At 42.2% G+C, this 13051-nt stretch overlaps 1 protein-coding gene across 1 annotated transcript in view; it reads right to left on the bottom strand.

Moving 5' to 3' along the window:
• Positions 1-1553: 1553 nt before the first annotated feature.
• The window catches only part of LOC118735217 (epidermal growth factor receptor kinase substrate 8-like), a 62799-nt gene continuing 51301 nt past the window's right edge, over positions 1554-13051 (bottom strand). The window contains exon 3 of the mRNA XM_036464871.1: positions 1554-1947. Coding sequence (XP_036320764.1) covers positions 1586-1947 — 362 coding nt within the window. The 3' untranslated portion in view covers positions 1554-1585. The remainder of the gene's footprint in view (positions 1948-13051) is intronic.

The raw sequence follows: 13051 nt of genomic DNA, 5'->3' as shown, positions 1-13051 counted from the left end.
TCGCCCACCCGTTCAGAGAGTTTTGACTCGATCTCGACCCACCTCTCCTGAACGGGCTTACCGGTGCCTGTGGCTTCGTGGACAAGCGCGACCTGGAGGAGATCCCTGGCCACCTCACAGTACCGTCGTTTCGCCAACGTTTCTTCTTGCTGGCGCGTGCTTTTCGTGTCCGCCCTTTTTCCATCTGGTTCTGTTGTAGACTTCTCCTTACGTCTGCTTCGTTTAACTGCCACAGGCTTCTTGGTTGGTTTTGAAGTAAGGTATCTCCTGTACTCCTCAACCACCTCATTACACCTGTGAGTGTCTTCCTCATCCTTGGGGTGTACAGTACCAGCCGCTGCATTCTTGGCAATCTTGTCAAGAATGAAGACAGCCCTGTTGTACCTCGACTTGAGCGCCACCCCCGAGGACTTGGTTTTCCTCCTTTCTTGCTTTGGAGTGCTCCCTGGAGCACACAACGCTGCGTTTGAGGAAGATGGGGTATTGTTGGGATCGCTAGGTTTGGCGCTCACCGGTATTGTTATCGAGGAGCGTGCAGAGTCCCTACTGGAAGCCAGGAGCACATCCTTCTCTGCGCTCAGGATGTCTTTCGAGACATCTCTTCTCTCATCGAATTTTGTGTTTTGTTTTTTTGTTTTTATTATTGTTTTTGTTCATTATTTTTTGTTCCCACGAGTATGCTCGGAAGGGGTGGTCCACCCCGGCAGAGCCGGCATACCATGGTAAGGCACTTATACAACCGACCGTGCCCGGGCATCGGAGGGGACCGTTAGCGACTAGTTCTTTAACCACTACTGGCCAGTCATCCATCGGCTCGGGTACCTCAACACCACTGGCTTAAAGTGCTTTCCAGAGGAGGGAAAGGGGGAGCGTGGTCGGCAAAATATAGGTGGGGTGATAGGTAAGGGGGGGGGGCGGTTAAAGGAATCGGTTGGGTTTGGAAAAGGGGTTTACGAGAAAAATAATTTTAGGAACACTCAGAAGACAAACGTAAAGAAAAAGTAATAAACAATTGAACTGTAAATTTAGTTATCAGTTTACCGTTCAATCCATTTTCGCCCATTGTCGACTACAGCCAGGTTTTTACCTTTCTTAAATGGAATTACTTTGAAGTTAGCGAGAATAACTTGAAACAGAACCGGATAATCCACATATTCACATTTTTAATTATGAAAATTTACAAATTATTTTGCTAGCATTGAGTGTGTGATTTTATATGTAGTATATACACAGGAAAAAACTTGAAAGTTAGTAGGGGTGGGGGGGGGGCCAATTGTCGAGATAGCATTTCCTGGTACAATTTTTGAATATATGGAAACAAATTTTGAATTTAGGGGGCATCGGGCTTTCCCCCCTTCCCCTACCTAGCTACACCCATGCATGTAGCTTCGTTGTTTTCCTGCTAACACTTTGTATTGAAGGTGTATTTCAATACATCCTACCAATCTGTGAAAAACGCCTTTGTAAATTAAAGTAACGATATGTAGGTGTTTCTTGCATACAATTTAAAATAAAGAGCTTTAGCCGAATCTAAATTCTGAAGGCAAAAAAGGTGTACGATTTATAAGATAATGCTTGACATGTACTAATAACTAGCTTTACTCACTTCGCATATATTTTTTTGCAATACTATTTGCGAAATTAAACGCCTACTCTCCTTCTGTCCAAAATATCCCTCGATAGTATGTGGCAACAGAGCAAATAGTTCCTCTCCATTCAATTTGCGGAGCTTTGCTACAATAACATCCGAAAAACCTTTTATGCGCAACCATTCTTCCACTTCTTTTGGTGTTGAATACTGATTTATGTGTACATTGGGTGTTGTCAATATTTCAAGGTCCCTGCGTCGTTCCCGCTGATATAGAGTAGCCCTTAATTCTTCATTAATTGTGCCTTGCATTATTATTAGCCCATCATTCGTTTCGTTATCATTCCGAGCGCGCATTGCTGAAATATACATAAATGAAAACATATCGCCATCTGAGTGGAAGATCGACCTATCTCGGCCGCCAGTTCGAAAACGCTCTATCTCAGAAAACTTTTAAAGAACGCCCTACTACTTTTTGATTGAAGGAACGCCAGATTTCAGAATTTTATTTAATAACACCATATCGCAGAATTTGGTCAAAGAACGCCCCATCTCCGAACTCGGTTCAAAAACATCCTACTGCCATGTTCTGAACGACATCAAAAACATGTTGTCGGAGCTAAAACTGGTTTTCGCCCTAAAAATTCTGTGTTCGCCATGTAAAATCTGTCTAACGAAAATCAGTTTTCGATGAAAACTACTTGAAAACTCACGTTCCACTCATTCCAATCGGGGTCTGCACTAGTTTTTTCGATTATTTATCCAAGTGGAAGTCATATTTTATCATCTTTAATATGCCAGTTCGGATTTTTTGTAAATTGGCTGGCCAAATTAAAATAATAATAAAAGAAAAAGGTTTTTAATGAGAAGAAAATTAAAGAAAATTATTTTGGTTTTGGTTTTTTGTACCAAAATTGTAAACAAAGGATGTAAGAAATGTCAACGAAAACACTAAAAGCCGGTGTGAACAGCCTTCAGCCCACAATCTCAAAACTTGTTTTCCAAGTTTTTTCGTTGTCGGTCAGAACATGGTATATCCAGCTGAAAATACATTGAAAACGTGCTGAGAGAGGGCAGTTTTGAGCCGAATTCTGAGATAGGGCGTTCTTCAACCAAATTCTGAAATAGGGCGTTCTAGAAAAGTTTTCTGAGATTAGGCGTTTTCGAACTGGCTGCCGAGATAAGTCGATCTTCCACTTAAGTGTCGATATACAAAATACACACTTAATATGTAGGGGTTGGAATCACTCAAAAATTTAAAATGTGCGCATATAACATGTACCCAAAACAATAAACAATATAAACAAGTAAAATATGCAATTAAAAATATTTTCCTAATATTTTATTCCTGGTAGAAAATAACAACACGTGTATTTTTACAAGAAAATAATGAAAACAACTCACTTCAAAATACAATACATATATATTTATGTAGGAAATTAGTTTATAATTAAACAGACAGTTAAAATCTTGTGTAAATAGAAATATTGACAGTTTAATAGTAGTTCAAATGAATGGTGGCTGGGTTTAAGTGCATTGACACTCTAGTGACCAGCAATTAGCAAATTTATCATTTTGGTTCCACAAGTCGTGCAACCTATAGAACCTGTTCAACCTGTATACGTAACGCTCGTATCTTTTTCGGTCAAAAAACTGTAGTATATTGCTGCGCAAAAATCCCGTTTCGCAGTATCTCCATTTAAAAATAAAAGCATGTTTTACAGTATATTACAGAAAAAGTTTTGCACTAAATTAAAGGATTTCTTGGTATGCAGTGGCGCAGCCAGGGGGGATTGGGGGATAATCTCCCCCCCTCGTCAGTGAAATGAAACTTTTTATTTTTGAATTAATAACATAATACTATTTTACCCCTCCGATTTATAATTTTTTTTATTTCAGACTGATGACAAGTTGTCTTTTAATGAATATATAAAATTATCGGTTGGTGGATTATGTATTTGAATATTTGCGAAATACACTACGCCATTTTGCTTATATACAAAAACTGTTCTTTACGACTCTAAATTGTATCGATTTTTTAATTTCCTCATATGCATGCATGCATACATAGATTCCCTTCAAGACCAAAGCTTTGATGGTATTCACGGGAAAGTTTATGTAGGTACATTTACATATTTTACACTTTTAACATAAATGTCAAGGCAGATATTTTAAGAAACACTTCCTAACAAACAAATTTTTTAAAGTTATTATGAATGGATAAAAGAGACATCTTCTTTGAATTCAGTACTAAAACTTGACATTTCAAGTGCTTATCAAAACTTTATACATGTTAACTAGATTGGCCATTTATCTTAAAATTATATGATTTTAATTATTTGTTTATAAAAATGCAGTTTACACTTTAACAAAACCCGTATAAATCCAAGGCTTAATCTTTGCGCAACATTAACAAAAGCAACAAACTTTCGTAAAGCTTTTTAATTAGATTTCCTATAAATACATATTTTGAGTATGCAGTTTTGTAGCCCGATCAATTCAAGTAAAGCGCAAGTTTAAAATACATAGCTGCAACTTATCGTTGATTTTTAAAATTTTTTTTTGATGAAGGCGTTGCTCATTTTCTTCATAAAAAAAAATCGTCGAACATACTTAGATAATATGGAAGAAAACTACCGATATCGTCAAAAATATGCCATACATAAACTGTACTTAACATGTAACGCTGACACTGTGCTACTTTAAATTTGCACTTTATTACACTAAAATTGAATGAGCTGAAAAACTGCAAAATATTAAGAGATAAAATTGAAATAGAAAGTTCGAAAGGTTTACGAAAGTTTCTCGATTTTTTTTTTAATGTTGTTCAAAGATTAAACTTATTTTCATTTAGTGTTTGTTAAGGAACAAACTATATTTTTATAAACAAATAATTCAAATTAAAATATAATAAAATAAATAGTCAAATCTAGTCAATATGTGAGGGTCGTAAAGTTATGATATTTAAGAACATCTCTTTCTTAATTAACGCTGACACTGTTTCTATATGAAGCTGATTTCAAAATTTTGTTTTAATACAATTTAGTATCGAACATATTCTTTCAAAACTTGCCTAGGAATGTGATATAATGGTTGGTTTAAGACCTTTTTTCAAAACTTATAAAGGCAAAAACGAGAAGGCGAGGACAAAAAGAGAATAAAAAAATTTCCCGCAGTGAATTTTCAGATTTTTAAAACGGTGTAGTAATTTAATTTTTTAAATTTAAATAAAGCATTAATACCCCATGGAATAAACGGGTAGATAAAAAATATATAATATAATATTTTTCATCCCACCCCTACCCCCCACGAAAATATAGAAAAAAGGTTTTTTCTTAAAAGCGGTCGTCCCTCGGCAGGCAATGGCAAACCTCCGAGTGTATTTCAGCCATGAAAAACAGCTTCTCATAAAAATACAATCACCGAGTCGGGGTAAAACTGTAGGTCCCTCCGCTTTGTGTGACAACATTAAGGCGCTCGCCACAAATCGGAGGAGAAGCTCGGCCAAACACTAACATATGTGTAAGCGCCAATCTAATATTATTATTATAATTATTATGAAAGAAAGGTGACCCCGCCATTCGCGCCAACTACCGCGGGATCAGCCTTCTAAGCATAGGTTACAAGGTCTTATCGAGCGTATTGTGTGAAAGACTGAAGCCCACCGTCAATGAACTGATTGGGCCTTATCAGTGTGGCTTTAGACCTGGCAAATCCACCATAGACCAGGTATTCACAATATGCCAAATCTTGGAAAAGACCCGCGAGAAAAGGATCGACACTCACCACATATTTGTCGAATTTAAAGCCGCTTTTGACAGCACTAAAAGGAGTTGCCTATACGCCGCTATGTCTGAATTTTGCATCCCCTCAAAACTCATACGGCTGTGTAAAATGACGTTGAGCAATACCACCAGCTCCGTCAGAATTGGAAAAGACCTCTCCGAGCCGTTCGCCACAAAACGGGGTTTCAGACAGGGCGACTCCCTTTCATGTGACTTCTTTAATCTGATGTTGGAGAAGATAGTAAGAGCTGCAGAACTGAACCGCTCAGGAACAATTTACTACAAGAGCGTGCAATTGCTGGCTTAAGCCGATGACATCGATATCATCGGTAACAAAAACCGCGAAGTCTGTTCTGCCTTTTCCAAGTTGGATAGGGAAGCAAAGCGCATGGGTCTGGTGGTAAACGAGGACAAGACGAAGTATCTCCTGTCATCAAACAAACAGTCATCACATTCGCGCCTTGGCACCCACGTCACTGTTGACAGTTACAATTTCGAGAAAGTAGAGAATTTCGTTTACTTGGGAACCAGCATTAACACCGATAATAATGTCAGCATTGAAATCCAACGTAGAATCACTCTTGCCAACAAGTGCTACTTTGGACTGAGTAGGCAATTCAGGAGTAAAGTCCTCTCTCGACGTACGAAAACCACGCTCTATAAGTCACTCATCATGCCCGTGCTGGTATATGGCGCAGAAGCATGGACAATGACAACATCTGATGAGGCGGCTCTTGGGGTGTTTGAGAGAAAGATTTTGCGGAAGATTTACGGTCCTTTACGCGTTGGCGACGGCGAGTACCGCAGACGATGGAACGATGAGCTGTATGAGCTTTACAACGATATGGACATAGTGCAGCGAATTAAAATACAGCGGCTCCGCTGGCTTGGTCATGTCGTTCGAATGGACACCGACGCTCCACCTCTGAAAGTATTCAACTCGGAACCCGCTGGTGGTAGCAGAGGAAGAGGGAGGCCTCCACTGCGATGGACAGATCAGGTGGAGAAGGACTTGGCTTCACTTGGCGTTTCCAATTCGCGTCAGTTGGCACAGAGGAGAAACGACTGGCGTGCTTTGCTGAACTCGGCCAAAATCGCTTAGGCGGTTACAGCGCCAAAAAAGAAGAAGAAGAATTATTATGGTCGTTAAAAAATGCAACAATTGTGATTACAACGCGATTCGTTCGGCTGTAAAAGCCATCAGATGATTCATTCTAAATTGAGCTAGGCTGGTTGAAAATGAAAATTACATTACAAATTAGTCAGGAGTTTGAACCGTAGCTTTCCTTCAACGCATAGATTGGGAAGCGTGCTTAAAGGTGACGTACATAGCCTTTTCTTCGCCACAGTGATTGGCACTTGCGCGTCTTGGATCGTGTCAGCAAAATTGGGTAAATGGTATGTACGGCAAATGGCCGCATGTTTCACGCACGCCCAAAAGGTTTGTCTTAACTACTGCCATATATGTGCATACGTGCGTGTGTGGCGACTCTAATCGCACAAGATGTTTGCCACGGTATGACCAGAACCGCGAGGCCACTACTTCACACCGCGGATGGAGTACTCCTTCACTCTGGAGTCTCAACTAGCTGCATCCGCTGCTGCCAATCTTCGTCTGGGCAACCGATGAATGCCAATAAATGAACAATTTCGCGAACGCTTTGAAACAGGCGAGTTCTCGCCGCAGGCAGATTATGAATTGTCGATTTTGCTTTCAACGTGTAGTTGCTGCCTTAGACTTGACCGATATCGACGCTGTTTTAATCCAAAGAGAATTCTCTCAGCCGGATCTGTCAGGTTAGTTGCGGCTGCTCAGAGCTTTTCTTAAGCGTGTACACGCAACAGCCAGCTTCGTGCAGAGTACATGCTGCGTTCGCAATCTGTTGTAATATTATTCGTTATTGAATAAACCTGTGTGCACGCCCAAAAGTAATTATCAATCGTAATAGGACGAGTCAAACGATGCAACTTGTTTGTATGGATGGCTCGAAAAAGAAAAAAGAACAGATTCCTTGTCTCTCCCAACACTTCCTGGCACTTCCTCGGCTACGTTCGCAAATCCTTGGCATGGGAAATGCCTATTAATCTACCTCTCATATCCCCCAGCTCATATAGGCAATTCCCTACCGGTCTCGAAACTACTGCCTTAATGAACTTGCTAACCAACTTTGCACTGAAGTTTCGAGCCGCATCACTCTGCCTTAAACTTCTTCTGTAGAAAACTGGCTTGGCACGAGTATTATAGACTCTGTTGTCTTTCTCGTAATCTATTTTCAGACTCTGGGAGATCTTATGTCTCAAAAGTTTCAATCGAGTATCTCGAGGCATCACTTCCATATCCGCGTCGACTAAACTTTCAAGGTTGCGTACCATTCTCTGTCCAAAAACGGCATTGTAGGGTTCCGTCTGTATCGCTTCATGTACCACACTTCGTAGCGCAAAAGCTGCGTTTGAGAGATGACTATCCCAGGATTTCTGATCGGTATCATTATTGTACGACCTTATAATGGCAAGCCGTGATCTGTTTATTCTTTCCGAAGCGTTGGCTTGTGGAGAGTATACTGCATTACGTATGTGCTGAACGCCGTAGTCCCTAAGAAAGCTAGCAAATTTGTTGGAAATGAACTGTCGTTCATTGTCTGAATGTATAGTTTCTGGAACCCCAAATCCATGAAAGATATCCTGCTCCAAATACCGAATCACTTCTTTCGAATTAGCATTCCTCATTGGTTTTACAAACAAAAATTTTGAACAATGATCCAACACTACGAATATGTACGCGTTTCCCTCTCTGGATCTAGGGTAAGGCCCACAAAAGTCTATGTAGAGCCTCTGAAAGACCCTTTCAGTTTCAATTCTGTTGCCCGTCAATGGACGCATTGTGGCATTCGGTGCCTTGCTGCATTTGCAGATATCGCAGTTTCTTACAAACTCCTTCACGGCCGGGACCATACCAGGCCAGTAGTAGCTGTTTCGAAGACGGTTGATTGTCTTGGTCAAGCCTCCATACCCTGCTGATGCCCCGCAACGCATTCTTTTCAGTAACATACTTCTGAATCCCTCCGGTACCCAAACCTTCCACAGTGGATCCTCTATCTCATCTTCTCTTCTAAAACATGTACGCTTAAATATCACATCGTCCTATATTTTTACATCAGGCAGCCTCTCCGAATTGCTATTGACAGCACTCTTCAAACGATTGTAGCTCTCCGACTTGAACTCCGGATGATCCATCGAAATGTCTGTTTGTATCCTGAAGTTGTCTAATTCTTCCATGAAGGCACGGCTAAGCACATCGGGAACCACGTTGTTGGCGCCTTTGCGATGCACAATTTCGAAATTGAAACCTTGAAGCTTGATGCTCCAACGTGCCATCGAGCTGCCAAATCCTTCTGGCCCATGAGCCACTTGAGACTCATGTGATCAGTTATGTTTGTAAACTCAGCTCCATCAACATACGGTCTGAACTTCTTTCGCTTATCCCCGCTTCCAGATACTCCAGCTCTGTGATTGTATAATTCCTTTGCGCGGAATTTAGTTTCTGAGAAATGTACGCTATCGGTCTCTCATTCCCTTGACTGTCCAGTTGGAAGAGCACGCCACCAATTCCCCTAGTGGACGCATCGCACTGGACATAAAAACGCTTAGAAAAGTCAGGATTAACCAAAATTTTTGGTGACGTCAGATCGTTCTTCAGGGAGTCGAAGGAAGAGATTGCTACCGGAGTCATATGGAACTCGCTTTTCTTTTTCAAACAATCAGTTAGAGGTGCGGTGATGCTGGCGAAGTTCGGGATGAACCTTCGGTACCATCCAGTTAGTCCCATGAACTTTCTTAGTTGTTTAATTGTTTTCGGAACCGCAACTCTCCTTGACCGATTATAAATCCTAGGTAAGATATCTCTTTTTGACAGAACTTCGATTTCTGCAAGTTTGTAGTTATCCCGGCCTTGGAAAGACACTCCGCTTCTTCTGAAAGATGCTGCAAATGCGCGTCGAAGTAAGGCGAACACACCAAAAGATCATCAATGTAAATGAAGACGTTGTCCCTAAGTCTGGAGGGAATGACCCGATCCATCAATTGCCATAGTCTCTAGCTCGCGTTACATAGCCCGAAGTGCATGACTTCAAATTGGTATAACGGGCGTCCTGGGACTGTGAATGCCGTCTTTACTCGTGAGGCCTTCTCCAACGGGATTTGCCCGAAGGCCTCCTTAAGATCCAGTCCCGTGATAGAAAAGGTGTCCTTTAACCGACTGAGTATGCCCTCAACATGCTGCGTTGGGTATGCATCTTTCTTGGTACGCTCGTTGAGTTTCCTTATGTCTACGCAAAGTCTGTTCTTTCTCGGCTTTTGCACTAGTACTATCGGCGAGCTCCACGCGCAGTCACTTTCTTCAATAACCCCAAGGCCAAGCATTCTATATATTTCCTCATATGCATATTTCTGCTTAATGGGTGACATGGGGTAATAGCGTTGTTTTATGGGAACTGTTTCATCGTAAACCTCGATGATGTGCTCCATCAAATGAGTTCTTCCCAAGCGAAGTTTTGCAGAAGAAGGAAACAAATTCTTCACAAGTTCTAGTCTCCGCCTTTGTTCGGCTGAGAGTTCCACCATTTTCGCGTTATCGATGGTAATCTCCGATACTACCGCTGAGCCAAACCAAACATTTCCTAAAAATCTATACCAAGATATAATTTTTGCTTCAGACTCGGCACCAAACACAATATTAATTCAACAGTTTTCTGACGCCATTTTATTCTTGCTCTAACTCTCCCAATAATCGCTTGAACCTTCCCGTCGGCTGTCTTCAGATTCGTCCACGGATTCAACTTCGTCTAGGCTTATCAAGCTGATTGCGTCCCCACCCAAACAACTCACCGATGCACCGCTGTCCAATAAACCCACTATCGCAGTGCCATTGACGACTACCTCAACGTACCGTCGTTTGTCTTCTTCGTTTCGAATAATCGTCGCCTCTATAGCACGTCTTATTTGCTTTCTATCTTTAATCTTCTTTCTCAAATTCCCAATCTTGTTCCAATTTCTTTTCTTTTTCTTATCGTCATTAACACACCTTCCTTTCATTCCAAATATTCTACGGCTCACTTCTAAATATCTAGCTCTTCTCTCATCCAAATTGTTAGGTTCCGGTGATCTCACTTCCGGTTTGCGGCGTGTGGTGCTTTGGAGTATTGATGCCGATTTTAGTGTTTGTCCGAGCCTGCTGGATCCTGACGACGCTTCCCGGTTTGGCCGCCATTCTGTTGGTTTTCCTGCTTACACATGTCACACACCAAGTACTTTGCGTTTACTTGGTTACACTTGAAGCAAACTAGTTCATAAAAACGTGATTCGCATCGCTCCCCACTTAATTAATTTTCCTTCTTCGTTGGCTTACCATGCTTCAGTTCGGTTTCTGTCTCCCTCGGATCATTTCTCCGAAATGCACGTCATATCAAGGTCCTCGTGCCGGATCTGATCAATTTCGTCCACGGCAATCTTCTTTGCGAATTTTTATTCCTGCTCTCGGAGTTGCTTCTCAGCTCGTCTACATTCCTCCTTCAACTGCTCTAGATTTTCCGTCGGACATCCGATGATGAGGTTCTTTATTTTACACTTCAAGTTCCTTCTTATGATATTAATCAAGCTAGACTCGGGCATTTTAGGCTTCAGCGTAAATGCCATGCTCCTCATACTCGCATAGTAATCGTCAAATGACTCCGGAAATTCCTGCCTCCGGTCGTTTATGGCTTGCATGATCTCCTCGTCACAATCCGCCTTTGGGTATTGACTCAGTAGCGCTCGTCGAAGCTCCGCAAGACCAACGTCCTTCTCCTCCGTATACTCTTCCATAAATAACCAGAACCATTCCTGGGTGGCTCCTTCAAAATGCAGGTGAAAGTTGGCGTATAGCTCCTCAGAAGATATATCGTGCCGTTTTTGAAATGTCTCAACTCAGAAGAGAAATCTCTCGATCGGAATTTATTTGGAATTCCCCTTGTATTTCAATCCCAAGTCCTTAATCACTTTGAACTTCAATTTGTCTGCTCTAAAATTGTTGCCGCAACCACTTGAAATCGTAAATAGTCTGAGACATGCCTGCGGCCCTTGATTACTATCCGGGCTCTGCACCCCACCATTCGCTCTGACATCACAAGCTCTTGTGACCGGTGAAGGGGCACGGCACTCCGGCATACCCGATATCTTGTCGTTGTTCTCGTGCCCTTCAACCTCGGAAACTCTATCCCCCAGACTACGAATGTCTTTTCGGACTTTGTCCATTGCCTCTTGAACAGCCTCGGTGGTGGCTCGATTGACCTCCATTTGGTAAGTGAAAAACATTGATTCGAATTTCTGTAATAATTCTCCGCATATCTTGTCTAGCAGTGTCGTTTCGGGAGATGGCATATCTAGCACAGGAATCGGTCGCTGACTTGCACGTGACTCTGCAGCCCCAGTATCACCATTTTTGGGAGTGTTTACCTCTACTGTCCTATCGTTCTCCTGATCAACTTCAGCAGAACTCCGCCCTCCATCAGGATTTTTTTCGATGTCATATTTGTATTTTCTTTTAACTTTCTAGTGTCACTACGCAGTAAAGTTCTCTTGGAGCCCTTTCTCGGCATCGTCTTCCGTAAAAGAAATTCTCTAACTGTAACAATAGTACTGGTATAGTCGCTGTATGTATTCTCCAAAAATTGCTTGAATGATATTTCAATTATAATAGGTGTGATGAGCTCCCTTTCTGTGAAACTTCCCGTCCTCTCTTTAGCTGTCCGTGAATACAATCAAAATACCTCCCCCATATCGTGTTAATATGCTCCACAACCATACAGACTTGAACCTCATCTATATGGGGTGGGCGCATAGACCCCCGCAACCATATAGGGCTACCTCAAGCGATTCAAAACTTAATTCGTGGTACTGTAGCCGCCCCAAATCATCTCGCCTCCCCCTCCCTTCCTGGCAGAAAGTTCAAAACGCCATTCACCTACACATTTAACCGGATATTAATTCCACACGGTGAGCTGTCGATGATGCTGCCCCCTTGGCATCTCCCCCTACTTGCGTGACGAGAACTCCACCGATGTAAACTCTTTAGTTAGCATTCTATTTTCATGGAGGCTCCATATCGGGGCCCCACGTTGGGCGCCATTTCTATTGTTACCTACCATGCCTTCGCACAAGGCCGCGACAAACCTTTCGTGGACCTACGGGTACGCTTGTTGGATAGCGCACACTAGCTCGTCGGTGTTGGGTGGGTTGTTTCATCCACAGATCAGTCGCGAAAACAACAAAAAAAAAATATATCGTACCCTATCGTACAAGACACCATCAATGTGCCTAGCCACCTTCACTGCATTTTGACAGGCCTCAATAAGCAATTTCAACTCGCGTCACTACTCCCCTCCGTTTACCCCCCGGTCGGTCCCCCACCCCCACTGTCCAACTTACGGTTCGCCTCCATGCTTGAAGCCGGCAAATCCATCCCTCCTTAACCTTTGCCAACCGCGGCCTGGTGGGTTTAGCCCCGGACTGAAAGCACCCCGACTTACCTTATTTATTTTCCAGGACTACTCCTTTCTCCCCATGATCCCGTCCGTCCGTCCGAAGTCCCACGAAGCTCACTCACCACACACTATTTATGATTTAACAATTCATTTCATTTTAT

Source organism: Rhagoletis pomonella, unplaced genomic scaffold, assembly GCF_013731165.1.
Source record: "Rhagoletis pomonella isolate Grant_MI unplaced genomic scaffold, Rhpom_1.0 Rhpom_scaffold_00001, whole genome shotgun sequence".
In the NCBI taxonomy this organism is placed as follows: Eukaryota; Metazoa; Arthropoda; class Insecta; order Diptera; family Tephritidae; genus Rhagoletis; species Rhagoletis pomonella.
This window is presented reverse-complemented; position numbering and strand designations above follow the sequence as displayed.